Source organism: Cygnus atratus, chromosome 5, assembly GCF_013377495.2.
Source record: "Cygnus atratus isolate AKBS03 ecotype Queensland, Australia chromosome 5, CAtr_DNAZoo_HiC_assembly, whole genome shotgun sequence".
Classification (NCBI taxonomy): Eukaryota; Metazoa; Chordata; class Aves; order Anseriformes; family Anatidae; genus Cygnus; species Cygnus atratus.
The window spans coordinates 42,744,786-42,772,406 of NC_066366.1; the positions used below are offsets into that span (position 1 = coordinate 42,744,786).

The 27,621-nt window shown below is 50.1% G+C and overlaps 4 protein-coding genes across 5 annotated transcripts in view; 2 read left to right on the plus strand and 2 right to left on the minus strand.

The window, feature by feature from the left end:
• The window catches only part of SAMD15 (sterile alpha motif domain containing 15), a 6,273-nt gene extending 3,311 nt beyond the window's left edge, over window positions 1–2,962 (plus strand). Inside the window, exon 2 of the mRNA XM_050711135.1 lies at window positions 1,167–2,962. Within this exon, the coding sequence (XP_050567092.1) occupies window positions 1,167–1,433 (267 nt within the window). The 3' untranslated portion in view covers window positions 1,434–2,962. The remainder of the gene's footprint in view (window positions 1–1,166) is intronic.
• Window positions 2,963–3,305: 343 nt separating this feature from the next.
• NOXRED1 (NADP dependent oxidoreductase domain containing 1) lies at window positions 3,306–6,725 on the minus strand (the record flags this gene model as incomplete). Its single annotated transcript, XM_050711136.1, has 6 exons — window positions 3,306–3,467; window positions 4,200–4,422; window positions 4,617–4,771; window positions 5,404–5,584; window positions 5,980–6,152; window positions 6,592–6,725. Coding segments are annotated over 6 exons (906 nt in total), but the record flags the coding sequence as incomplete, so codon positions are not given.
• Window positions 6,726–9,131: 2,406 nt separating this feature from the next.
• Window positions 9,132–20,257, minus strand: VIPAS39 (VPS33B interacting protein, apical-basolateral polarity regulator, spe-39 homolog). Its single transcript, XM_035539143.2, has 20 exons — window positions 20,182–20,257; window positions 20,005–20,097; window positions 19,827–19,926; window positions 18,814–18,957; window positions 17,784–17,822; window positions 17,413–17,477; window positions 16,441–16,497; window positions 15,397–15,489; window positions 14,704–14,737; window positions 14,165–14,267; window positions 14,044–14,071; window positions 13,778–13,851; window positions 13,152–13,227; window positions 12,720–12,854; window positions 12,110–12,151; window positions 11,598–11,687; window positions 11,092–11,178; window positions 10,614–10,703; window positions 10,327–10,431; window positions 9,132–10,051 (listed from the first exon to the last, which is right to left on the minus strand). Exons 2-20 carry the CDS (start codon window positions 20,095–20,097, stop codon window positions 10,031–10,033), a joined length of 1,476 nt encoding a protein of 491 aa, XP_035395036.1. The 5' UTR covers window positions 20,182–20,257; the 3' UTR covers window positions 9,132–10,030.
• Window positions 20,258–20,392: 135 nt separating this feature from the next.
• On the plus strand, window positions 20,393–26,173 carry AHSA1 (activator of HSP90 ATPase activity 1). Of its 2 annotated transcripts, none has more exons than XM_035539933.2 (9): window positions 20,393–20,589; window positions 20,714–20,904; window positions 21,077–21,159; window positions 21,515–21,632; window positions 23,247–23,335; window positions 23,640–23,771; window positions 24,538–24,639; window positions 25,311–25,362; window positions 25,757–26,173. In XM_035539933.2, the coding sequence occupies exons 1-9, from the start codon at window positions 20,510–20,512 to the stop codon at window positions 25,927–25,929; spliced, it is 1,020 nt and encodes a 339-aa protein (XP_035395826.1). In that variant the 5' UTR covers window positions 20,393–20,509; the 3' UTR covers window positions 25,930–26,173. The 2 variants fall into 2 exon arrangements, with proteins under 2 accessions (XP_035395826.1, XP_035395825.1); XM_035539932.2 differs by having other exon boundaries at window positions 20,396–20,589; window positions 23,637–23,771; window positions 25,757–26,170.
• The last annotated feature ends 1,448 nt before the right edge of the window (window positions 26,174–27,621 follow it).

Consider the following 27,621-nt stretch of genomic DNA (forward strand, 5'->3'; position numbering starts at 1 on the left):
ATAGCTGGCATAATTTAGCAAGCTGGGAAATGAGTCTCTTTCAGTAATGTTTTCTGAAGCTTGTAAGTGAATTGGGCACATCTGACAGACTTCAGTGGAACCTAGATGTTCTTGAAGACCATGCTCTACCCCGCTGTTTGTGTTTTCTACCTCTGCCCTGCTTGGCTGGAATCCAGGTTTGCAGAGCTCCGAGCAAACCGTGGCCCACCTGGGTCTGTCAGTAAGGGTGGACTGGAGCAGGTGCAAAGGTGAGGCCATAAACCTGTGCGCAGGGGCACACCAGCTTCCCAGTAAGAAATATCAACAAAAGGCTGTAAATAGTCAAAACCCAGATAGTTACCATAGAAATTAGCGTGATAGCGTCGGTTCAGTGACACAGAAACATTTTGCAATTTAGGGGAAATGGCAGTTTGATACAGAACTCCACATTACGTTTTGTGAAGGCTACTCAGCATGGACAGGTGAAGTTACTGCTGGTTTTAATTCCACTGTATTGGTATTTTGAATGATATCAAAACCACTGAAAATATCACTCCGGCGTTCTTTTGATTTCAGACAAGGTTCTTGAGAGTCAAGCCAAGGTTGGGGGAAGGTGTTGAGGAAACGCTGTGAAAGATGAGTAAAACCTTGAGAACTGCATTTCAAAGCCTCAGGCAGATCGGAAGGTTACGTTCTGAGAGGTGACTCAAAAATAACGGCAAGTCTCTTCACTGACAGTGCCAGGTCCAGCTGGCTCTTACAGCCACTCACCCATGATTTGAGCAATACGGTTTATTGGTTTAATTAGTTTTTCCACCTCTTCTTCTGTGTATAGACTGTTGTTGACAATATAACTTAGCAAACAGCAATGTTTTTGCATTAAGCAGTATAGGCTCCAGCTCAGTCACCCATAACTTGTTTGTTCTGCGAGCGCAAACAGGAAGGCCAAGCTGTTTGTGCCACTAAAGAGAGCAGCTCTGATGCTATCACCCACAGCAAATCTGGAGAATGAGTGGTCTGCTTTCCTTTTACAATGTCACGCCAAGATCATGGCCCTTCTGAGTTGCAAATTCAAGAGTGAAAATGTTCCAAAATTAAGAAACTCGGTTCATTTTTCTGCTCAGTGTATAATACGAGATATTGCCCTATGAAGTGAGAATTTCTGATGTTTTTGTCTTGTATTTCAGGTGATTTCACGACATGTGAGGGAGTTGCTGGGGATCGAAGAGCCTGTCTTCAGCAGATCCATTGCCCTCCCATACAGAGACAACATGGGCCTCTTCCTGCAGCAAAAGTCCCGATCAGGAGAGAAAGCAGATGCCCTCACTTTCTCACAGTTTGTCCAAGAAGCAGGCCTGGAGCCCTACTGCACAGTTCCTCCTTTGCAACAAGCCCAGACTGGGTTAGAGGCAGATGCTGTCCCTTTATCGCAGGACACCCAGAGGCAGGATTAGAGAGTCACACAGCAGTTCCACCTTTGTAAGAAGCCCAGCTGGGACAGCAGTATATACCTTTATTACCTTGCAGTAGGGAGGTACAGTTCCACATTCTCCCCATAAAGCAAAAGGCCAGTGTAGCTCTTAGCTGTTTGATTACAACAAACGCATCCCTACATCGCCTCTTTTCCACAAGGATTTTCTGCAGCCCTTCATTTGCTTCCAGGAACTAAGAGAAGCAGAACCCATAAATCAGGCATGACTTTACCACTGTCTTTCATTTCTGTTTTATAGTTGATTAAATAAAACACAAAAAACTCAATCATAGATGTATTTTAATTATCAGTGATCGATAACAATTTCACTAAAGCGCAAGTGAATAGATCTCTCGCAGGCTTTAGGGTCTGCAGACTGAGCTCGCTGTTAGACCCAGATGTAAGACAAATAGCCTATACAATAACTGGTATACATTTGTGGTGCCTGCTGCTGTCAGTGATCTGAAGGGGCTTAGTTAGAACATAAACAACCAATCCCTGTCCTCACCACAGAAGTGATTTCCTGTGAGACAGAACCCAGCAGTGGTTTGTCGTAGTGAACAGTACTGCCACACGAGGCAGGAAGTATGAGAGAGTACTGAAAGCTAAACTAGAGAAGTTAGGGAATGAAAAATGATTTGTCCTGGGTGGATCTAGACAGAATACCTAGTTAAATGTTTTTTCCCTGAAGTACCACAGAGTCTGTAATGGTGGGGGGGCTTTAATTTTACAACATATCTAGAACATGTACTGTCACCAGCAAGGAAGTACGAGTAAGTGTCGATTAAAGCCTGGCTCAGCAGAAAGAGTGCTTCTGACTAAATCATCACTATTTTGTTTGGTGTCAAAGCCTTGCTTGAGATCCCCCATGGGGAAGAAAAAAGAAAAGGACAGGGCCCAATCCTGATTAGTTACTTAGACCAAAGCTGTAGCCAGTACAAAGCAACTGTAATTCAGTTTTCCGCTGGAACTGCAACAGAAACCAGTGAAGCTGTATCAGGTCATAGTCCGAGATGACTGTGTGATAAGTAAGTTAAGACTAAAATAAGGCAAGATTTGGGCAGTCAGGAAAAAAACAAGTTTACCAAGCAGTCTGGTGTATAAAACTTGTAAAAGCAAATGCATAGATAACGTTGTTGGCTGGAACATCTTTTAAGGAGTTCAAGAACAAATAGTGCTGCTTCTCTCAATCCTCAGTCCTGTCTGAGGCAGCAGTCATTGTCGTATTCCACAGCTGTCCAACAAGACCTTTGTTCATGAGCAAAGCCGTCCTTAGCAATTTATTCGCAAACAGGCTTAGGCTTCAAGCACATGGAGAGGTGGTTCTTCTCTCAAAAGGTGAAAATCAAGAGATCTCAGTGCTGACACATTAGTAAAAATGCTGTTTTTATGCTTGGCAAAGCTGCAGATTGATGCAAAATGGTGTTTCAGAACAGAGGAAAAAGAAGGAAAAGAATGTAATTCTAGTGTATAATCATTTATAAGAGAAAATCTCCATCAATAGTTTGTATTACAACTGAGCAACGGATAAATAAATGTTTATTAGCTTTTTGGCATTATTTTTTTCCCAGCAATACAAAGTCCTTACAGTCTCTTCCTCTACCACATAAAACTGCATGAGTCCAGGAAGGGGAAATGATGGAAGAGGTTTATCAGTATCTCTGGTCTTTTATCCCTTTGGGATGAGATCTCAGCAAATCATTCTGCCATGGGCTTCATTATAGCTTACAAGGATTTAGAATCATAGTCAGCAGTTTCCTCTGGGATTTCTGAGAAAATATTGGAAGCAGTTGTGGACAGTGAGGTTTTGTGATCCAGCACCACGCCAGGCTCCGCCACAGCTGATATAAGAGATGTCTTGGTGCTGATCAGCCCACACTGCTTTGTAGGCCAGTCTCCAAAAGATGCCTGGTATAGCAGAGCAAGATGCTGCTGAAGAAACTCACTCTTTTCTAGCAGCTGGCTAAAGGGAGACTCTCACAGCTGTGCATCTGTCAGGTCAAACCAGGGGAAGGTTCTGGGAAGAGAGACCAAGCAGAATCTTTTATGGGCAACACCAGTCTGTTGCAGCTTGCTAATAACTTAACAAATAACGTCTTTCTTCAGTGTCTACTAGTCTTTTGTCTTTTTTTTTTTTTTTTGGTCTTTGAGAAACAATCAGACTCTGAGATGTGAAGCTGAAGTGTTCCAGGCATTACTGTGCCAGGCATAGCAGAACTAAACATAACGACTCTGTGGAGATCCTGTACCAGTAGGAGCCTTTTCCCTCAAATAGTGTTCCCCTGACTTTGCATCCTCAGTAACCCAGTCTTGAACTAATGTAAGTTCATTACTCATAAAAACCATCCTCTCCAGGTATTCCAATAGGACTTCTTTTCTTTTCTTTTCTTTTCTTTTCTTTTCTTTTCTTTTCTTTTCTTTTCTTTTCTTTTCTTTTCTTTTCTTTTTTCTTTTCTTTGGCATCCAGTGTCCCAGTCCTGACCAGCGGCTTCAGACAATCCCAACTACTAGCCAAACAGAAACCACGGACCAGGACAAAATAACTCAGGGATGATAGTCCTGGTCTTTTATTGCTAACATACCTAAAGCAATCTTTTCCTGGCAGGTGTGTGGTCCTAAGAGCAGCACACATTTCAGCACCTTCCAACCCAACAAGACAGCCCCGTGCTTCAGCTGTGGGATGTGGCAAGTTTCAGAGCAAAGAGAAAACCTGGACAAGCAGCATCTCAGCATTCAACCTTTTACTTACTCCTCTTGAGTCATTGAAGAGGCAAATTTTTTGCTGACAAAACTCTCGCACTCAAACCGTGGGCAGGAAGCTTTCTGCTCGGCACAGATGGGGCAGTGTGCAGGAAAACAGAGGTCATTGAGCAATTTCAATGCCTTCTGGTGAGGCAGGCTCTGCCACATGCTGCTGTTCAGGGCTGCATAGAAAATGCCCACCAGCCATTTGCCATTGACTCTAATTTTCCCTGCAAAACAAAATCAAATGTCAACAACCAATATGCACACAGGTGTGAAGAGAGATTCTCGACTCACAGGCCTGCAAAGAATTGCGTTAGCAATCAGAGCTGGTTTATTTGAAACCTCTGATTTAGGATCATTTCAGGTGAGGATATTAAAATTAATCTTTGCTATTGAGTTTAAACAAAGCGAGAGGTTTTACCCTGGGAGCTGAGGGGGCATGTTGCCTGCACAACAGCAAGGTCTTGCAGCGCTGCTGTGACTGTCCCCTTCATCCCCCACTCCTTCGTAGGCTCCTTGCCAGAGCATTGGTACTGTGGCCTCACGATGGCATTGTAGCAAAGGAGTTGCTTCAACCTGAAAACAAATGCACACGAAGAACCGAGTGTGCCAGAAGAGCAGGATATCTCAGAGCCCACCTCGTCCCAGAGCCCCTGGCCCCTTCCGTCGGCCTTGCAATCAGCATCAGCATTGCCCTGCTTTGGCTGATGGGGGAGAAGCAGGGTGGGGAGGAGGAAGCAGCTGTCCTGTGTGGGATCTGCAAACTGAAAGGAAATGCGGTGCACTGGGTTTGCTTTTTTGCCTGAGGAAAAAGCAGACTGCTGCCTTGCAAGTTTTTCGCTGCGTTACCTCACAGTTATCTTACAGCAGTAACCAGAGGCCCTGGCAGGAGCGGGGTTTCAGTACCGGTGCTGTGTTTGAGCTGGACCTGCTTTGACACCTCCTGACTGTGTCTGAGTTCATAGCCACAAAGCCTAGGGCTTCCTTTAGAAAAACAGAGAGCTGAAATTCTGAAGTGGTCCCATGAACCCAGCAGCTGGGGGCCTAGGGGAGTGACTGACCATGACCAGGTTCGCAGCAACGCTTTGCAGGAAAATCGTGAGGCACGGTAAAAGCTGTGCTCCCATGCAGCTCTGGCTGGGCCAGAGCACACACACTGTCCTCACCCCTCGAGCTTCGGGATGCAAAAATGGCGTGGGCCGTTTTACCTGGGCAGAGGGACCGCAGTGACGAGGCTGTACACCACGCAGGGTTTCCGGATGGCCGTCCGCACAGCGGAGCAGACGGACGCCACGTGTGACGGCAGGCAGCAGAGGAACAGGACGTCTGCCCAGGCCGCCAGCTGCGCGTTGTCGTAGAGGCAGGCGAGGCCCTGCTCCTGCGGGTCTGCTGCAGCAAGCGAGGTGCACGGGGCTCAGAGCCCACGGACCCAGCGCAGGGAAGAAGCACCCACGTGCGGGTGATGCACGACCACCCCTCCCAGGCTGGCTGCCCACCCAAAATGGTGCAGGGGGTCGTTGGCTGCCATCACTGCTCCTGCATGGCAAAGGGCACCTGCGTGACGGAGCAGGCAGCCTCCCGGCCAGGAATTAACATGCAGAGAGCTCAGCCCAGTTCATGCAGGCTGATCTAAAGCCATAGAGCCGAGCCCTGGGATCTGGCTAGTTTTCAGCATCTATAAAAAGCCACTTAATAACCCCTGCTTCCTCTCTGCCCTGATATGATTAGGAGGAGGAATTTTTTCATTGAGTCCCACTGCCGGGCCCTGGCTGGGGAGCACTTACCCAGGCTCTCGGGGCGCCAGGTGGAAATGCGGATAGAAGGGCGCGGAGCCCGGCCCAGCGCCAGCAGCACTCGGGCCAGCTGCTTCCCGAGGTGGCCCCCGCCGATAATGCCAACCTTCAGGCGGTGGCTGCCCACCAGGGAAGTCGGCAAGGCCTCCTCGGTCCCGCTTGGTCTGGGGAAGCAGAGGACCTGGTGTCAGCCCAGCGGGAGCCATGTTTGCCCAGACCACCTGCAGTCCTGCCCTCCAGGAAGGGTCCCATGCCACGAGTCCAGACAGCTCGTCCCAGCCCTGCTCCTCACATCCAGCCCTGGTGCTCAGCAGGGTTACAAGAGAGGCAGAGGCTGCTGGCTACAGCCTGGTGTGTGCAGCACCCATGGGGCTCAGGGCTGACATTACTTTCCCCAGCTCTGTACTTTCCCTGGTTCTCCCAGGGACACATTGGTGCTATCTGGACCTACACCAGACCGACTAGTGATGTGCCTGTGTCATGCTTTAGCTCAGTAACAATGCAGTAGTTTGGGAAGAGCTCGGTGCTTTGAGGTCCCCCCTGACATGACTACACCACCAAAGCAGCATGCTTTACCAACAGTGGGAGCTCACTTCACCGTACCTGAGGGCCTGGAGAAGTCTGCAGAAGAAGATGGCATAGGCACAAGCGTTCACTGCCAGCCCCTTGTGGCGCCTTGTCAGGTACAGCAACCCCTCCTCGCCTTCTATGGTTTCATCAGCCTGGAAGGACGTTGTTGTGGTTTAGCCCGGCTGGCAGCCGAACACCACACAGCCGTTCGCTCACCCTCCTCCATCCCTCTCTGGGATGGGGGAGAGAAACGGGAAAGTGAAGTCTGTGAGTTGAGATAAGGACAGTTTATTAAGACAGGGAAAATAATAACAATAATAATAATAATAATAATAGTATTAATAGTAATAATGTGTACGAAATATGTGATGCACAATGCAATTGCTCACCACCCGTTGACCGATGCCCAGCCTATCCCCGAGCAGCCGCCCCCCCACCCCGGCTAGCCACCCCTATATATTGTTCAGCATGACGTCAGATGGTATGGAATACCCCTTTGGCCAGTTTGGGTCAGCTGTCCTGGGTCTGTCCCCTCCCAGCTCCTGCTGCACCCCCAGCCTGCTCGCTAGCAGGACAGAGCGAGAAGCTGAAAAGTCCTTGGCTTGGTGTAAGCACTGCTCTACAACAATTAAAACATCAGCATGTTATCAGCGCTCTTCTCATTCTAATCCAAAACATAGCACCCTGCCAGCTACTAGGAGGGAAATTAACTCTGTCCTACCTAAAACCAGGATAGACGTGAAAGGCTCTGCAATGTCGCACATCTTAGCCCAGGACAAGCATCAGCAGCGAGGATTCAGAAGAGGGGCATGGCCTCCATCCACACAGCGCTGCAGCCCGTCCCAGCACCTGCTAGAGAGGAGGTGGAGGCAACATACGGACCCCGGCTCTTCTCAGGGCTTCTCCTTGCAGACACGGGACTTGCAGAAGTGGCTGGTCCCCATGTGCAATGCAGGTGCTGGGAACAAAAAATGAACCTGTGCTTTCCCTGAGGCTACAGTTCTCTTAAGTCCCAAATGGATGCAGCTCAGCAGCAGTATGCAGGTGTGGGAGCCCTGCTGGGTACCTGCAGTATTTCTTGAAGAGAGCCACATGGATGCTTTTGGGGGCATGAGGCACTTGTCACAGGAGTGGCTAGGAGCAGCCCAAAAAGCTCTGAAAACCAATTTGTGCCGATTGCCTCCTGCCCAGGGAGGCTGCAGCACCGCTCTGTGTACCACAAACCACACCAGAGATGGAGAGACACTGAGGGCTTTCAGCAGCACGGCTCCCACGGGGTAAGAGGCACCACCAGGACGGAAACACCCTCAGCCAAGCCTGAGCCAGGGACAAAGATGGCCCATGCCTGCCACACCACATGTGGTTGGGGTCCTGACCTGCACCGTCCCTCACCTGCAGCCTGCCAAGGTTCCACCCGCTCAGGGTCTGTCCCGGTTTGTGTCCCTGCTGCCATGACGAGTGCCTGGTTACCGGCTGCCTCAGGGGACTCTCGCCCTTCCTACAAGGAGCCGGGAGCATCGCCTCTTCCAGAGCCCAGCAGCTCCATTCAGAAATCCTACAACCAAGCAACGTCCTGGCCTGGGATACATGGGTAAGCCCGGCAGCAAACCTTACCCTAGCCAGCAGCACCCTGGGCTGCATTAGGAAGCGGGTCAGAGGCAATCCTGCCTCTACATCCAGGGTGCTGCCTCATTCTGGGCTCTTCAGTACAGGAGACGTGGACATACTGGAGAGTCCAGCAAAGAGCTAAGAAGGCTACGGGACTAGAGCATTTTTCATGACAGGCCGAGAGCTGGGACTGCTCACTCTGAAGAGAAGGCTGAGGGAAAGTCTTATCAATGTGTATAAATATCTGATGGGAGGGAATGAAAATAACCAGACTATTTGTGGTACCGGTGCCCAGGGACAGGATGAGGGGCAGCGGGTACAAATTGGAACAGGGGAGATGCCATCTGAACACAAGAAAACACTTTTTGAACACTTTTTTGTTCGTCTGTTTGTTAAACGGGGGTGGTCAAATACAGGAACAGTTGCCCAGACAGGCTGGGAAGGCTTCAGCTGTGGAGTTAACTGAAAACCCAACTGGAGACGGTCCTGGTCCACCTGCTGTAGGTAACCCTGGTTGAGCAGGGGGATTGGATGAGATGATCATGCAGTCCCTTCCAACCCTAATCAGTCCTACGATTCTGTGGGAAAAATAAAGTAAAACAAAACAACAGTGACCACAGAAACTGAGATTGCACTTAGTGCACAGTGCAGCAGGGGTCCTGGAGCCCAAACTTGCCCTCAAACCAGTCGGTACGTTGCTGTACATAACCTTCACCTCTCTGTGATCATCCCCAGGGCAGCAGATGCTCCTGCAACATTCAAATGAATTTATTTGTGCTGATGGCATGGAAGGTGTGAAATAAGGTACTGCTGCAAGCAAAGCCTCTTCATAGTGACACTCAGCGTGCTTTTCAGGACATGAGAAAACACCCCGCACACTCACTTTGCAGAAGGTGTGAGAAAGTGCTCAGGATCTACACAGAGTGGCAAAGTGCTCAATGTGGGAAGGAAATAAAAAGCCCAAGGAGAAAGAGACAGCTTTATTTAAGGAGTGGAAGTGAAGTCTGGAAGGATGAAGCCAGCAGTTGCCTGAGGAGTTGTTTTTCTGAGAAAGTGCAATTCAATCCTTTCTGGCATAACACTCTGAGAAAAAAAAAAAGAGTTGCTGGGGCCAGCAGGTTTGCGCTGACTGAGAAGGGTCGCTCCTTGCTCTCCATCCAACCCAGCAGGGTTCTGACCAGCTCCACACGACGTGCCCACTCTTCCCTGATGAAGGTATCTGCCGAGAGCTGCAGAGTGCCAGCATGGGGATACAGGCAGAGGCTGCTGCCCTGGCTCTGCAGGAGTTCATAAAACACCTCTTTTCCTAGGGTGAGCCACAACAAAACAAAGAAATGGACTTTAAGGTGCAGCTGGCCCTTTCCCCCATCCCGCTCTGATGCGGGGAGAACACAGCCCAGTTGGCTTTACTCTCTCCACAGCCATGACTGGTGATGCCGAAGCCAGCTTGAATGTTACAGGGACTGGTCAGCATTCTGTTGGAGACCCACGAGCGTGGCTGACCTCTTCCTCTTGCTAGTTATAAACTCAGACACCACACAGAGCAAATGTAACCTTGCCTTGCCCAGCAACTTCCCTCTGTAAACAAAAGCCATGCCCGGCTTACAGCCAGGTCAAAGAGAATCAGATTCCAAAAGGAATCAACCCTGGTGGATCAGTTCCATGGTTTCACTGGCTGCATCAGAGCCGCTGCCTTCAACCAGCCTGAACGCTTCTGTCCCACGAGCCGCGGGCACCCGCTGTCACTGACGAACACTGATCATGCAATGAGTAGTAACAGAGTTGCTCTGTTGGCGCTGGACCAGGTTTTGCAGTTTCCTCTCTCGCTGGCAAGGCAACGTCCAAGCAGGCTGCTCGCAGGTGCTCAGTTCTTCCATCGGATTTGCTAAAAGAGAGAAGGCGGCATGACTAACATCAGTGCTGACCGCAGATCCCTCAGGCCAAGCTGCTGAGGCCCAGTCCCTGAAAAGGGGAACTATAGCCGTAAGGTGCTACTTCTATCAGCTTCACCCTTCATTCCTACACTGAATGCAACCCCAAACATAATAGTAGCTTCCCAGAAGGGAGAAAAGAATGTAGGAGAGCCATGCCCTTTCTGCACACCTAACCAAGAGCCATCTATGATGAGAGTTTCTATAATAAAAGGTAGGTGTTTCTTACTGCGTTGTTGAGTACGCTGTTTATCTTCTCTTCTTCTGCAGAGCCTCTCTCCACCTTGCATTTATATGCCATCAGCTGGATGCGATCCTTTAGATCCCTGTACGTCTAGATAAACAGCAAAACCAGCACACATCTGAGCAAAGGGGACGCTTCCACAGCTGGAAGTTTTCCCAAGACTCAGGAATAAGCAAACCCCACCAGGCACACGGCAGCAAATTGGCATGGGAAAGCTGGGGAGAAAAAGCAGGCTTTTGTCCCCTCTCTTCAGACACACAGCAAGGACTCACATCTATGACAACATCGTGGCACTTGTATTTTGTGGCGAGGTTCAACCGTGTCTCCACATCCTCTACCAAGCGCACGTATTCCTGCAGCACCTGCAAGGGAAGGAAGAGTGTGTCAGCTCCCTTCTGCAGGTACCTCCTGCCTCATTCTTTCACTCCAGTCACAAATTCTTTCAAGGTCACTGGTCACACAGACTTGACTCCGTCCATCCTAAGGCAACAAGTGGCTGGGACAAGCCTGCTAAGGACTCCAAGGGCAGTAAAACTTTGCTCACAAAGCTCCAAGTCCTGTGCTACCTCATTTCTATGGATCAGGTTAGCCATTGCCAGATAGATGAAGCATATGGAAAGTAACCGTAGCAAACAAAGCTGGCAATGCACTGTGGAGAGCTTGCTCTGTGGGCAGCTCACCTGGGGAAATCAGTCACGTCTCAAATCCCAGTGAAGACCAAGAGGACACAGGCAGTGGTTCCTTGCTCACCTGGACAGGTGCATTGTTCCTCTGCAAGATCTCCACCACCCGGTGGAAGCCAATAGGTGCCTTCTTCTTGGTGTAGCCCAGCCAGTTCTGAAATGACAGCCAAACTTTTTGTTAATCCTAACGGGCAACCCCTCCAGCCACTGCAAGAGGAAGCAAGAAACTGGTTCTCCGCTGGTGAAGGAAGAAATAACCTCTCTCCAGCTGCCAGCAACGTACCCCATCAGCCACCACATGCACCACTGGCAGAGCCCTTCACCAGTGGCTGGGCTCAGGCTGGCTGCGAACCATTTGGGGAAAGGGCATAAGGGCAGCCTCTGTCTCTGGCCCAGTCGCTGCAGCCAGTCCAGGCCCAGCAGAGCTCAGGGAGAGGAGGAATATATTATAACACCCTGCTGGGCCCTGCTGAAATGAAACCAGTCTGTCTGGTAACTCCGGAACAAGCCAGCTATCAGCAGCAGATATCAGCACTTGGAACTGAATTCCTAGCAAGGCTTTCCCCAAATCACCTTGGTGGTAAAGAGGGCATCCACATCCTCCCAGGCTCGCAGCTTGGCACGGGCAGCCAGGGCAGTCAGCACATACTGCTTATCAGGAATCTGCAAGGCAGAGAGCTGCACTCAGAGCACTGGCACTGCTCAGAAGGCCTGTGTGGGATGCAGAGGAATGGCACCTGCCCCCAGAGCCTTGTCAGAAATCACACCAAAACCCAGGCAAGGAAGTGAGATACTGCCTGAGACCACTGTCAGCACTGCAGAGGGCAGGAGGCAGGGATTTGCAAGTGCTGTTGCAGTCAGTATGCATTGGCCTCTGCTCAGCGGGACAGCGAAAGCCTCCGCATGACTCCCACTTGCATTTCTGAGCTTCCAGAATAGGCCTGCTGAAGGAGAATACAGTGCCTCCCCTGAACCCCCGCCTCCGTGCTGAGCCTCTCAAACTCCTGCCCTGCCTCCTCACTAAACACAATTCGGTTGCCCACATTTTCAGCCGGTGCTGCAACACCAGCAGGAAGCTCACGTACCTTAAATGTTTTCTTCAGATTGGTCGGGCTGCTGAATGTTCCCTAGAGAGAGCAGACAGTCAGTGCAAACTCACCAGAGGCCAAGACAGAGGTTCAAACACCTTTCGTTGTAAGGCATTTGCCCTGCACATGACGAATCTCCCTGCTATCATAGTCTTCATGAGCTTTTTGCTCATTACAGTGACAAAGGAAAAACTGACAGAAAAGAGCAACTAACCTACTCCGTTAGGTCTCTGGTTTGGTTTCCCTACATTCTCAAGCTGTTGCACCTCCAGCACTTCAGAGACCAGAATCATACACCTCAGCCTCATGGTATTAAGGACTAATTTTAAGGACTAATTCTGTCTGCTTGGAGGCAGCATAAGACAGTGATTTCTTTTAGGGTGCAACTCAGTGATAGGCCACCCCAGGTTGAATGTCCTTTCTTAGAGCACATAAGAAATCTCCAACCTGGTCCCGGATGGCTGAGGTAGCTTCATTTCTCTGGTCTCTCTTACGGATGAAATATGAACCCCCCCTTCTTTCCTGAACATGCCCAGCTTAACCACCTCTCATGTTGAGGGCTACAGGGATGAGATGTAACCTTGGTCCTCTACCGCATCATCCTCACCTCAGCCTCTGTGTAGTGGTAGAAACAGGAATAGAAGAGAGTGGTCACTAGTGGCATGTTGAGAATTGAGGCCTTGCGAGGGTATTTCCGAAATATCTCCGACTGCCCAGCCGTCTCCAAGTGTCGATCATTGGCCTGAGGAAACAAACAGACAGAGAGGGTGAGCATGACTCAGGGCAGCTGCCTGACCTAGTTATGGGGTATAGACCTGGGCAGAGTGTTGTGATAGCAAAGCCCAAGCACAGCCTCAACACGCCACGCAGTCTGACGTCTGCTATTTCACACGTGGGTCTGGCACAGCAGCTTGCAGAGCAGTTAAACTACGCTAGCCAGGCAGGCTGTTTAGATGCAGTGTGGTATGAGTTAGGGACAGATGGGGATCTCACAGATAGTCGCAGTCACCTCCTGACCAGCAAAAGAAAGATTTCATACCTCAATTATGATCTGTCTCTCCAGCAGCGTATAATGGTCTTGGATGTGGGAGATATCCTCAGGTGAAAATGGCAGCCTGGCCAGACACGTGGGAAGAAAAGTCAGCAGCTCTTAATGCAGCACACTTGGAGGGAAGCTTTTCTCTGCTGACCACGCTCTCCACATACAGGGATGTGGGGAACACCCCCTGCTCTTCCCAGCCTGAGAGTAGGTAACTCAAGCTCTTGCCCCATCAACCCTGCCTCATTGCCCTCTCCAGCTGGCTTCCTCCTCGACAAGCTCCACAGAAGGAAAAATTATGTGGCGTCCCTTATAGAAAAACCTAAAGCTGATGTTACCAATTTCCTTAAGCGCTCAGGCACCCAAGCTTTTACCCTTCACAACCCGATCAGAAGGTCCACAAAGCATTTCTGTCCCCAATTAAGCAGCAAAAGATGCTGGACTAGTGATCAACACAAATTCCTCTGTCTGCATTATGTCCACAATACCTCGCTGCCACCAAGGCAAAGCCAGCATCAGTTTTGGAACTACTTAAGCTGCAGTACTTGGACAGGGGTCTGATTTTCTTTATTACCAGCTTCTGTGGAGCACCCATATCCGTCCCACCCTTTTTCGTTTTTCCTTACCCAATGCATCCTTTCAGAAATTCCCTCCTCTTTTCTACATCCTGGATGTTCAAATGCTCCCGATACTGAGAGAGCTGGAGGGAGAGGGAAAAGAAGCACAGTCTGTCTCGTGAATTTAGGACGTCCAGGACTCCAGGGGGTCAAACAGGGATGCAAAGCTCTCGCCTGACGACGAGACACCCTGCGGCCACCTCTCCCTGCCCTTTTCATGCTCAGTGCGCCCTCTTCACCACGTAAAAGGAGCTTCTGCTCCTGGGAATACTCACAGCAACTTCCTCAGTCCTGTCTAGGAACCTGCAAAAGGGTTGCAAAAGCAAGCATTAAATGGAGGCAGATACCTAGCAGTACCTGTGCTCAGATCTGCCACGGGGCTGGGCAAAGCCTCACCTGAGCAGATCCAGAAGCATCTTCTGCTCACCAGTCTCCTTGAGGAAATGGATCAGATGACACAAGGCCACCTGCCGCACTTCCAGCTCCCGAAACAAGATTTCTACAGGAGAGAGGGATGTGCACATGTGGGTAAAAGAAGTTAGCATGACCAAGCCAGAGGGGGTTACACACGGCGCGTGGAGCTGCAAGCAGTCAGCAGGATTCAGCAACCTCCCCCCACCTCAAAGCCTGGTCTGCAGGGCTATGGCGCAGAAGAGGCACACTCACTAGCCTGTTGGGTGAATTCCCAGCGGAGTGCTACTCCTACAGATTCATTCTCATTTACCCCATCACCACCACCACCTCCCAGCGTTTAAAGCTCCCCTCTGGGACCTTGACGGGCACCACCACCCCCCTCCCACGTTACACTCACTGCAAGAATATTTCACGCTCAGTAAAGCGGCAATACCTCAGCTGCTGCCTCTCTGTGACGTGCAGCTGGTGAAAGAACTAGCCTCTCTGTCCTTAACTGAAACCCTCGTCCCAGTCACACTTACCTCTCCTGAGCGTCCGTTTCAGGAATATCAGGACCTGTGAGCACAGAGAGGCAGCTCTCAGCTGAACATACCAGTCTTCACCAGAATTAAGACAGAGAGACAGCAAACTGTCAAGTTTGGCCAAGGTCTGGGGAAACTTTTGCAAGGGTGTCTGAAGGCACAGCTCTTACAGTGCTCAGCTGAATTCTGCAACCCACTGGACACAGGGCAAGCAGTGAGCCAGGGCCACAGCTGCCCGGCTTCTCTGGAGCTTAGCTTAGCAAGACCAAGAAAAACCTTTCCCTGAAGCATCCGAGGACTTAAAATACCTGGATGGGGACAGCTTTGACACAGCTCCACTTGCTGCCTGATGCTGTGGAAACCAGAAAAACTGGAGAAGTCCCTCAAATCTTCTCTGCTGCAGTGAGCAGATTAAACCTTGGCCTTTGAGAAGTTGCTGCAAAGAGCCCTTTGAGAGGGCTGAAGGATCGGGTTCCTTGTTATTACCTGATACAAATTCTGCAGACTGGCAGGAAAGCCAGCAGGAATATGGAACTTTCCAGCCTAAAGCTTTGCCAATTTTCAGTAACTTCTTCACCTGAACTAAAGAAACCCCATCTTGCAAGATGAGGTGGCCAACTGACTGTTCACACAAGCACCCTCTGCGGGGTCACCCAGGAGGTCCCAGCCCTGCGTGGCCCCAGCAGGACTCACAGCTGTAATGACATTCCCATCGTGCCCTGCCACAGCTTCATCCAAGAGCACCAGCTTGTCCTGCAGGGAGCGAAATCTCTCTAGAGAGCAGACCTGGAGAGAGAAGAGGTACAAGTAGGCATACACGACATCAGGCAAGTCCCCACGCTGAACCAAGCCCTAAGGTGTTACCCAGTCTTTCCACATGAGCCCTTCAGTAACACAAATAACTGCCCCACCAACCGCTGGAGAACTTTCCATTCAGCTGAAGCCACGTGCTGTGCGATCCCTGGGAGTCTGTCAGCTGAGGTTGTAGAGTTAGCCCTCGTTACTGCCTGGGTTAGGACAGCAGACACCATACATTTAGCACAAACACTCTCGCAACAGGGCCAAACTTCCCTGCATGCCACAAACCACCAGTCCTGACAGGAGGAGGGAACTCCGTAGCGTTCTTCCCATGGAGGAGAACGGAAAATTAGAACTGCACGACTGCCCCCTTCTTCTTATCCTGTAATTGTGGCCTCTCTCAGCCTTTGGTCCACCTGCCCTCTGTCCAGCACGCCTCAGCACAGCAACTATTAAGGACAGGTAGCTTCGAAGGCAGTTCTTAAGGGCTGCACACAGCTCCTGTGCACTCTCTGCAAACTGAGGCAGCTGACACTAAGATTCCATCTTCATCCCTCTGTTTGCCACCAACTAAGAAGTGAAACAAAGCCCCAAACCCTTGGATCTTTTCCAAAAACCAGGGAGTGGAAAGGGTAGAGGGGGGTGTAGCAGTTCAGGTACCTCCTGCCAAAGACTAGCTGAGCAGATGACTCAGTTAACAACCCAACAAAACCCTGCAGGTCTTCTGCTGCTCCTGAGCTACAGTGATCTCCACAGCGATCTCTGCACTGCCACCTGGCAAAGCAACAGACAGGCACAGCACCATCCCTGCCAGATGCTGCAAGCAGCATGGATCCCCTTCCTGCTCCTGGAACAGCCAGAAGCATGGAGAAACGTAAAGCATTTTGGGAGCAGACCCCCTCCTTCTCTCACAAGCAGACGAAAGAGGAATATTCTTACCTTGCCCCTCTGCATTCGCCTGACTGTATCTTTGGGGCTCCAGTCACTGCTGTAATCCTGCCACAAGAGAAACAAAGAGCAACTCAAGAGAACAATGAATTACTGAAAACCCAAATACAAGAGGGAAAAAAAACCAGCTGATCCAGTTCCTCCCTACCAGGGAACCGCTGCACACGAGTGTCTCAAGTCAATATATAAGTGGAGGTCAGATGTTCTGAGCACAAGGGCACAGAACAGCTGCTGGAAAGGCTCACAGAGTGCTTTTATATTCCACTAGCAGAATTCAATACTGGTCAGAGAGAAAGGAGGCTCAGGGTCTGGTTTGAACGCTGTGTGTTTATGTCTGCTGGTAAAGGCACTGGCTTCTGTCTGTGTTAATCTGTGTGGCCAGCTGTGCTAGCACTGTGCCTGTCTGCATCTGTTGGGAACGTGTGCTCAGCCTTGTTACAGTCTGGACCTGTGGACATGGAACCACAGCCTCACACCTGCTAGGCTGGGACAAGAGGACTTCACCCAGTCCCCAAAACCCCTGGATTCTGCAACACCTAGCGCTGCCTCTATGGGAGGAGAACACTCCTGCCAGCTGGTACCCCACGTCTGTGCCCTCCCTGTGCCAGTGATTCACGAACAAGAAGTTTAGAAACCTTAAGGTTTCTTTTAAGGAGCACACAGTTCATCCGACCAAACAGGAAAGCGGTTTATTGGCAAAGCACTATTTAGAAATCCTTTTCACAGAGACCGCTGGGCCTTCAGCAGGAGCAGGAATAACTAATATCCTCAGCAAAGCTCCCTACTTCTGCGTTAAAACAGGGAACGCCTAAATCAGCTGTGAGGCTGGGTCTGCAGTTGGCAGCTCCCTGTCCTAATCCCTGCATTGCCCTCTGCTGTTTGAAATAGCAATTAATCAATTCCCATAAAACCTTCAGAGCACAAAAAGCTCTCATCTCAGCACTACAAACGTGGGCTGCTCACCTTGTACTCAGCTTTCGGTCTGCGCAGCTCTGGGGCATAGTTTTTAACTCCTGTGTCTGAGAGGGCTGAAAAGGAAGGACAAAACTGAGGAGCACATCAAAATCCTGGCTCATATCTACTTCCAAAACTGCCCTTTCCTTGGTTTCAGGCATCAAACGGCAATCCAAAGTTGCTTTAAACCCACCAGTCATCAGTTGTACATAAATAGATTCCCTCAAATCATCACGCCAACCCTTTTGCCGGTTTGCTGAAGAACTTCCAGGCAACCCATTTCTGCGATACTAGGAAGACGACACTGCCCTTTTTTGGAAATGCTGTGGTTCATGTAAACCTGCACCCATCCCAAAATGAGGCAGGGGTTCAGAACTTACCATCTGAAAGGGACTGTAAACTGGGAAGTTTGTTTCGTCCTGCAATCAAAACAAAACTCATGAAAGACTTGTCTCTTCTCTGGTAACATCTCTTGCAGAGGGAACACGGGTCTAGACTGCAACCCGGTGAGCTGCAGCCATGCCAGTGCAGAACAGGCCACTCCACACAGATACATGCCACATTGGCACAGCCGGGGATCACCTGTTTGTGATCTAAGGCTTTGAAATGGCCTGTGCCATCACAAACCATGCTGCACCCTAGCCCCACCTGCCTTCTCTTTGCCAAAGCTGGGAGAGGTTAGAGAGGCTGAGTTTGCTCATCTACCTGCAGAGCGGAGGCTCCAGCATGCAGCACTGCTTAGGCCACCACAACACAGCTCTGCTCACCAGGGCTGCAACTCTGATGCCTTTTTATCACTCTATTATCAAAGTTGTTAGTAGAAAAACACCCCAGAGAAAGCGACGAAGCAAAAGCTGGCGTGTTGTCCAACTGAGAGACAACAGAGCTGAACTCGTACGAGCCGTTTATGTCCCCCCATGCCCTGCTGCACAATTCCCCCACCAGCCAGCTACGCTACCACTGCTGCTACCAGCAGCACTGAACCCATCAACAGCAGTCAGCTGAGCTCCAACTGAAGAGCACCCAACTTGTTCTCCCGACAGTAGTGAGGGTCAGATGAGGCCCACGTGGATCAAACCAGTCCTTTTGTAGCCTGCTCTTTTCCACCGTGCAAACAGATTGTGGTAAAGTGCTGTGCTCTACCTTGCTATTCTGTGGAACCTAGCTTACAAGAAGCCAAATCCCCAAAGCCACCTCCCACAATGGGAGAGCCGCCTATCTTCTGCACAAGGCAGGCACAGCCACCAATTTCTGACCAGTGACAGAGACACTCTCACAGTGAAGAGGGACCGGAGCTCCCCTGTTTTGTAATACACTTAATACAACCTATTTACATAAGGTAACTTGATTTCCCCCTTGATATTGTTGAGGGAAAAGCCATTTGCTCACATTGTGTACGAGGAACCTCACCTTTGAATAGGCTGCTTAGGGAGTAGGAGGAAACTTGCTTGGGTAAAGCGGCATTGGAGGAAGAGCCCTTCTGTAGGCTGGAGTCTCGGCCTTCCAGGGAGCTAGTGCTGCTGGAGGCGGTCTCTTTGATTGACCAGGAGATGCCTGTGCACAGACAGAGGTTATTCAGAACAGAGAAAGAGAAAACCGCTCTGTAAACAAAGCTCTTACGGCAGGGCAGGAATATTACCAAGCGTGTCCCGGTCAGTTCTGCACTAACATGTCCTGCTAAGTTTGACAGCCCAGCGCTGACCGGATGCACTGTGCAGAATCCCAATCTCATGTAACAGTGCTTGTCAAACAGCTGCTCGTTGCCCTCCAGAAACGGTTGCATTTCAGCAATGCTGTACAACTTGTTATGGATTATCTTAAAAAAGCATACGCCACCCAACATTTGTGTGTCTTTTATGGGGTAAAGCATCATCCGCACTCCAGAGGTACAAAGCAAGACAGAGAATCCCTGTCTTACCTCAGATTACAGACAAATAAGAGCATACCTCCCTGGACACTGGAAAACTAAGATAGTTTTCCTCCTCACACAGACAAAACAGCTGTCAATGTTCATATGCATTCATCCCTTTTTTTTTTGTTTGTTTGTTCAAGACAGTTTTCCCTTTTTTTCATGCATTTTTCACATGTTTTAGGACAAGGCGGTACAACAGAATAGCTGATGGGTAGAGACGTTGGATGGGAAAAGAAAAAGTCTGCACTGGTGGGAGGAGCTGCAGCACAGGCCAAGAACGGGCTCTTTGAAGGCCCCCTGGGTGATCTGTATTTAAAATGTCACCGCTTGGATGACGCTCACTGGCTAGCAAGCGCCACATTTTCTGTGGGTAATGAGCTCCAAAAAAAAGCAGATAGCATCGTGCGTGGGTCCTGAGGTTACGCCCACCACCACCAGAAGTACATTTGACAAAATCACAGAACCGCAGGGGTGGGAAGGGGCCTCGGGAGACCACGGGGCCTGCACTCACTTCCCACGGGCTCCCCGCTCCAGCTGACCTTCTCCAGCTCATCCTCATCGTCGTCAACGATGTCCCGCAGGCTGTTCACCGCCCGTTTGGACTCCTTCAGCTGCGGACAGACACGGGGCTCGCCTCAGGCCGCCTGCCGGGGAGCCCCGGGGGGCCCCGCGGGGCAGCCGGCCCCTACCTGGCACAGCTCGTCGTCCTCGTCGTCGAAGGTGAAGGCCCGGCACTTGGAGCTGTGCCAGTACTCCTCCTCGTCCGCCCGCGACCGGCTCATCTGCAACGGCAACGGGCGGCGGCCTCAGGACCCCAGCCCCCGGGTCCCGGTCCCGGCCCCGGCCCCCGCCCGGTCCCCGCTCACCTCCCCTCACGCCCCAGGCACCGGCACCGGCCGCTGAGGTACAGCCGCCTCCCGCGCGGGGCACGCCGGGACTCGTAGTCCGCCCGCCGCCCTCCCGCCCTTCCCCTCCCCCGCACGCGGACTACGAGTCCCGGCGTGCCCCGCGCGGGAGGCGCCTGAGGAGAGCCGGGCGGAACGAAAACTCGCGGCGGAACCCCGGAGCCGGGGCGGGGCGCGGCGGGGGGAGGGCGGCGGAAGGGAGCGTGCCGGCGGCGGAAGGCGGGCGGCCGGCGGTTCTAGCAGCTTCCACGGGAGGGAGGAGGAGGCGGCGGCGGCGGCGGCGGTCCCGATGGCCAAGTGGGGCGAGGGCGACCCGCGGTGGATCGTGGAGCAGCGGGCGGACGCCACCAACGTCAACAACTGGCACTGGTGAGCGGCGGGGCCCGGCCGGGCCGCGGGAGGCGCCCCCGGGGCTGGGGGGGGACGGGGCGGCCCGTGAGGGGCCCCCCCCGGCCCGTGAGGGCCTGTCACGGAGCGCCCCGCTTCCCCCCAGGACGGAGCGGGATGCCTCCAACTGGTCCACGGAGCGGCTGAAAGCCCTGCTGCTGCCCGTGCGGGTGGAGGGCGAGGAGGGGGCCTGCGAGGTGACCGAAGTGAGCAAGCTCGACGGGGAGGCCTCCATCAACAACCGCAAGGGGAAGCTCATCTTCTTCTACGAGTGGGCGATCAAGCTGGCGTGGACCGGTGAGTGACGGCTTCTCCTGCTTCCAGGCCGGGTTTAAGGGGGAGATTAAGGGTGCCCGCCTCGCTGGGAATAGCAGTAACGAGAAGCGCCGCGTTGTGATGCGCCGTCACGTTGCTCGCAGAACAAGCACAGTAAGAAACGTTGGCCTGGACAAAATCGCTGTCATTGCAGGCACCTCGAAGACGGGAGTGAAGTACAAAGGCTACGTGGAGATTCCCAATCTCTCGGATGAGAACGACGTCGATGAAGTGGAGGTAAGCCCGGCTAGAGGCTGGTGCTGCTGGATGCCCTGCTGTTCTAGGGAGAGTCCTCAGGGCATGTTTCCTTTGCGTAGAAATTTCCTGTGTTAGAGACTGCTAAGTTCTTGTTGTGTCCTTTGTCAAATTAATTTTTGCCTTTCATATATATGGGATCCGTCTGGAGCACGTGGAGGGTGTTAGGTAGATGTGTATGTTGCTGTAGGCCGGCAGTAGATGAAGTGAAAGGCTTTGTAAAACTGCACTGCTGCTTGTGAAAACGTAGCTGAAGTCCAGCTGTGATGTTGGATCAAGTAACAAAAGGACCGTGGAAGCACGGGTTTGTTAACCAGCACTTGTTCTTCTTGTTTAGATCCTTGTCAGCCTTGCTAAAGATGAGCCTGACACTAACTTGAAGACCCTGATGAAGCAAGAGGGTGCAGAAAAGATCAGAGATGCAATAAAAACTTACATCAGCACTCTCAAAACAGGTACGTGAGAAGGAGAGGTGTTGTGGGACCCTTATGGGTAGTGCTAAATAAGGGTTAGGGGTAGAGGAGAGGGGATGTTCCCCTCCTCAGGAAGGTGTTTAAGAAACAACCGTTATCTTTTTAGCTCTTTAGGAAATGGTTAGTGTCTGGCAAGAAGCACTTTTGTCTGTAGACACTGTAGCGCAGCCCAGGTTGACTTTGGTGGGAATCCATTAATAAAGAGTATTTTCTGATGGGTGTTTTTTAAAACTGGGACTGTTCTTCACCTGCTGAAGGTCAGCTATAGGGAAAACGAACCTGGTAACGTGTGTTTGCTACCATGGTGATGCAGAGTGTCAGCCGCTGCGTGTGGCACGATCTGGCCTTTAACGAGCTCGCTCCATTCAAAGGTGGTTTTTTTCTCTACTAGTGTGGCAAAAGAGAAAAGCAGCGCACTGAAAAGGCGTCTGGGGCTATTTGGATTTGAGAATAGCTGACAACTTGAAGTTACTCCGCAGGTTTTGCTGGTGTCCCTGAGTGAGCGGTCTCGGCGTCTGGAACAAAAACACTTTTTTAGAAAAATAAATCTCGGATTCCAGCAGTGTGCTTTGGTAGAGTTCAGCTCTGCTCTCTAGTACAGGCTGGAAACACTGAAGTTGCTTTTTGTATCTATTTTACTACATGCCACCACAAACGCTCGACGTTCAAGTTTCTTTCGGTATAAACCACCACAGGTCGCTGGATCAAGTTTCTGCGCCCTTGGGTTTTTAAATTTCACTGTTCAAACCGGGAGGGAGGTGCCGTCACCCAGAGGAAGATGAGAATGATGTTCGGAAAGAGCCATATGATCTTGTGGGGTGGAATAAAGAGTAGCTGGTGGGAAATGAGTATTGCAGCATTTGGGATTACAGAATTTTTCATAAAGTTCTGTTATACGATGGAATTTTGCCAGTTGGAACAGACAAAGAGGAAGGTGAGATGAAACCGTTCTGTGAGAGGTAAAGGCAGAAGTGACAGAGCTTTAGGAAAAGCAAACGCGATGACGAAACGGGCTGAAGCTTCTAGTGGAGTTACAGAAGTACCGGTGCTGCTGGGCAGGGCACCAGAGAGACCTCCTCCGGGTTTCTGTGTGTTGCCCTGGCATCTGCTGCCCAAAAGGATAAATTGAAGATGGAGTTAGAAGTAACTTTATTCTGTACTACAGCCATCTGAGAAATGGGGAGCCAGTCTGAAAAGCAACTTAAAGTTTGATCTGTTTAGATCATCAAGATAAAAGTATCTGAAACCTGACTGCTGTTTGTATTGGGGATTGAGAGGGGAAATAAGCAGCGTAAGTGCAAGGCTGAAGTTGGTAGAAAAGTGATGTGTACCATGGTGTGTGTTTAGGCTAAGAACAGGAAGGAAGTTCCTAACTCTTGCTGTAGACAGGTTTTCGTATGGCCTTCGGTGGGGAGCAGTGAGTGCAAAATGAGACCTGTTGACCTTTTTTTGTTTGTTTAACTGGTTTCAAGATGGGGCTGCCAGCAAGAGCAGGGGAGAAACCAGGAAGACCCTTTTGATTGTACGTTTCAAAGAAGAGATTAAAGGTCTATTGGATCTATTGTTGGTTTCATGGGCACGTTCCTGTCTTTCCAGAATTCACCCAGGGCATGATACTGCCCACAGTGAATGGTGAACACATGGAAACAACACCTCAGGTGGCACCTAAAGCAGAAGACCGCAAGGTAAATAAAACTGCAAACGTGCTTTTGGATCTCTGAAGAAGTGTATTAGATTCTGGGGCTTACAGGAACAATGTTGTAGGATGTGTGTGCAGTAACTGTCAATCCGTGGTTCAGGCCTGTTTCCATTTGTGGCAGAAATTATTTCTTAATTCAAGCAGACCAATAAATCCATCTTTTATACTCAAACACGGTGTTGCATGTTTCCCCAAGGCCTTTGTTTTTCCCTTGGATACATGACTGTTTACTGAGATGATTGAGAAAAGGTAGGTGTGTGTTTCAGTTGTGTTTGTTGTTTTGTTAGAAGGCTGCCAGCAGCGGTTCTGCCACGTCGCAGTCCAAGTCCATAGGAGTCAAGATCCCTACGTGTAAGATCAGCTTGAAGGACACGTTCTTAACATCTCCTGAGGAGCTCTACCGGGTATTCGTTACTCAAGAGGTAATTCCGGGCTCGTTCTGGGAGCTGTTTGTTGCACATAGGAGGTTGTTTGTAAGAAGCTTTTTAAGGCATTCTGTAGGACACTCACAATACGTGAGGATGCAACAAGAAAGCTGGTCTGCAGAACAGTTGCCTAAAGCTCGTGCGTGCATTTTTCCTGCAGCTGACAAGAGACTGTTAATGCCAGCCAGCAGCCAGCTCCAGACTGCTGTCAGCACCTGGCTGTAGGTGTGTCCCTTACTGCATGTGATCGCATCTCTTGGGGTTTACAGTTGCGTGCTTTTGGATTTTGTTTTTTCCTTTTAAGTTTCGGTGCTGTTAGCCTTCTTAGGGAATAGATCCTCTCCCTGCATACTTTCACATAGTGTTGGTACAGACAGCAGCATTGTATCATTATCTAAACATGGCCTTAGCTTTTGCTTAAATAAAAAATAAATAAATAAAAACATCAAAATACCATCTTTTCATCGGACCAGGTTTCGTTAAGGAATTCCTCAGGGTAAATCAAAGCATGGTTTAGAGAACAAGTGCGCAGAGCACACAGTGAAAGCTGGGGGTTCTTTTCCCTTGGTAAGCAAGATGCTGCTGTAGTGGCTATAGCTGTGCTTTTCTGGCCAGGGCAGGGTTTTTGTCTTGTCTTGTTGAGGACCTTATACTGTTAACTCACCTCCTCTTCCAGAAGTTTTGTAGCTAGGTGGGAGCTATTAGGCAATAATTTTGCAAGTGGGTAATGTCAAGTAATCCTGGTCTCCTGAATTCTTTTCAGATGGTCCAAGCTTTCACCCACGCACAAGCAGCCCTGGAGGCTGATAAAGGAGGCAAGTTCCAGTTGCTGGATGGCAGCGTCACAGGAGAGTTTGTTGACCTAGTAAGTACTAACTAGTGCAGGTGCATCTTGCTTTGGGGCAGCCCTTTTGTTTTTGAAGCAGCAGTTTTGTAATACTGCAATTGAGTTGTAATTCACTAGTCAGGAATCCCTAGCTTGCGTCTGGTAGTTACGTATAATTGCTGTGGGTATTGAAGGGTTCCCTATAGGATAAGTAAATGCATGGGACTGTAGCCTGGGGAGAAAATCTGGCATCTAGTCCTTCGTCTGCCCTGTCTTTGTGTGATTTTAATTAGTTATTGAGGGTGGGAGAGGTATTAAAGATAGCAGCTGACCCTTTTCCTCTTCAGCCCTTGTGCCATTAAAGTCTTGTGGACAGGGAATCTGTCTTAGTGACTTTCTTCCAGTGATACATAGTACCTGAACGTGACGTACAGTGTTCAGAACGTGCACCCATGTTCTGTGGGCTGCTGTTGGAGTCTGAATCTCTAAGGCTTCCAGAATTACTTTTTCCCATGTTCTTGCCCATGCCTGCTTCAGGTTTAGCCTGGTCTGCCTTCCTAGAAGAGGGGTGGAAAGAAAGTGCCACTTAAAATCAGTTCGTGGTGTTCCTGAGGGACTTCTTAAGATCCAGCACAGTTGTTGCTTTCAGTTAGACTGTGGGATGTGCAAAAACTACTACGCCTCAGTGTCTCTCTCTGTCTCTTTCCAAGGTCCCTGAGAAGCAACTTGTTATGAAATGGAGATTTAAATCTTGGCCAGCTGGTAAGTAGTCCAAAATGGACTCTGGTATTACAACTCGAGCCAGTGTTGGAAGGATTCTGGCCCCACTTCCCACACAGCGCTCCGGCTAGCGACCAGGGTGCCTTAGCCCAGGTTCGTATCCCGCACAGCGGGGTCAGAGTCGTGATCCACTGGTTAGCACCAGCCGGGGATCGGGAACAAGGAAGCAGCAGCTTCAGCTTGCTTGGCTGTGGCTGCAACTGCTTTGAACCCTATGAAAATAGAGCTCTCTCCTCCCTCTCTTTCTAAGGAAGGCCTGCAGCTGTCATAAATAGATCCTACTGGGGAGGATCCTGGGGGAGTCTTCAAGCAGTGCTGTCTGAGAGGAGTAGAGCGTACTGCATGCTGCTGACAGATTTGTTTTGGTTCCTCCTAGGGCACTTTGCAACAATTACCTTGAACTTCACCGACAAAGGTGGTGAGACGGAGGTGTGCTTGGAAGGCAAGGGCATTCCTGCCAGCGAGGAGGAAAGAACAAAGCAAGGCTGGCAGCGCTACTACTTCGAGGGCATTAAACAGACATTTGGCTATGGCGCCCGCTTGTTTTAATAATGGTTGTTGGAAAGGCTCTCCCTGAAGACTCTGCCACGTGGACTGATACATTTCTCACCTCTCCCTTTCTAATCTTGGCCCTGCTGCTGGGTAGAGTGGGATGACAGGTGATGAGGAAGGCCATTGAGCAGCACCACTTTCAGTCCCTCACTGCTTTGTGCATGTCTCGTGCTGCAGGGGATTCTCTTACATGTACATACTTCTATTGCTAAATAAACCTAACTTAAAAAAACACCACGGTACTTGCGTGTTCAGATCGGCTTAAGTTCAAAGGTTCGGTGGCCAGGCTGAGGGAGGGATCTGTCTGGAAAAACACTGATCAGTGAGGAGTGTTGATCCCAATGTGATTTACTCCTCACTTCTGGGTGAGTGGAGAGCATGAGCCTGATGCAGTTTTTAGTTTGAGCAGCTGCTTGCTTTCTCTCTGCTTTTGATCTGCTAGTAAATGTTTCAAACCCTTCCCATTTTTGAAGGGATCTAAGATCATGTTAAAGCTATCCCTCTCCTCCCTTGCATATCGCTCTCTAACCCAATCCTTTCATGCACTCATACTAGCCTGCTCTGCAAGAATGATGATTATTTTGTCACTCAGTGTCCAAGGAAATCAGCAAACCACTGCTGGGCAAACTCACCTACAAGATGGTTCTAGCAAGGGTCAGCTACCGCTAAGAGCTTCAGGCCAAAACAAACTAGACTCAATGGGGGTGGGATTTAGTCCTCTAAGATAAACAAGGTGCAGTACTTCTGGCTGACCCCACTTCAGGTGTCGCCTCTGTGGGTGAGGAAGAGCCATTAGCTTGTTCTCTTCTGCTAGTACAGCCTGTTCTCTGAGGTATCTTCCAATATAACACAACACACAATATAACATAAACTGGTTATTTGGGGGGAGGGAGGGGAGAGGTGAGTTCCACTTGGAAGTGTCACTCTGCCTAACCTGACTAGGGTGACTGAAGTGCTGCTAGATTTTACATTTTAGGCATCAGCTTCTCTTGCGTATTATGGTTATTGCTAGTGGTGATCTGCAGAGCAGCACCAGCAAACCAGAAGTAGTGTTGCTGCATGAGAATTACTGTGCTTTTTTGTTGGGTTGTTTTTTTGTCTTTTAAATCACTAACACGTAGCCATCCTCATCTGTAGAAGACAGGAAAAAACATAGCAGGAGGAATGTGGGAAACAGAAGGCAGGAAAAATATATCTATCTGTTTTTGTAAACAGACACGGTTTGAGTTGCCTTTTAGAACATGGAGAGCATTTCTAGCCTTTTTCCTCCCACTATTCTGGAGTGATTATTTGTGATATAGTGCTTATGAACATCAAGAAAGTGGTATGAAACAGTTCTATACGACAGAAAAGGAAATTGTAGAAAGCACAGGAACCTGTACTTACGGGAGGGCTTCCCTGTGTCATGTTTTCCTGGACATGTCCTGCAGGGCTATCTTCCTTAAAGCACTGTCTGGCTGGGAAAGGGGATGGAGATATTTTCCTGGGGTTCTTGTGCACAGGTGAGCTATTGGTATGCGTCTGGTGGGCTGCAGGAGTCTGACATGACGCGCACACCCGCTGTCACTGCCCAGCATGCCTATGTGCTGTGTTTGGAAATTCCTGGGCAGAATTATGGGAAACTAAACAGCAGGGCCCGCAAGTCTGCTCACCGACAAGACAAGAGCTTTGCTAAGAGCAAAATCATTT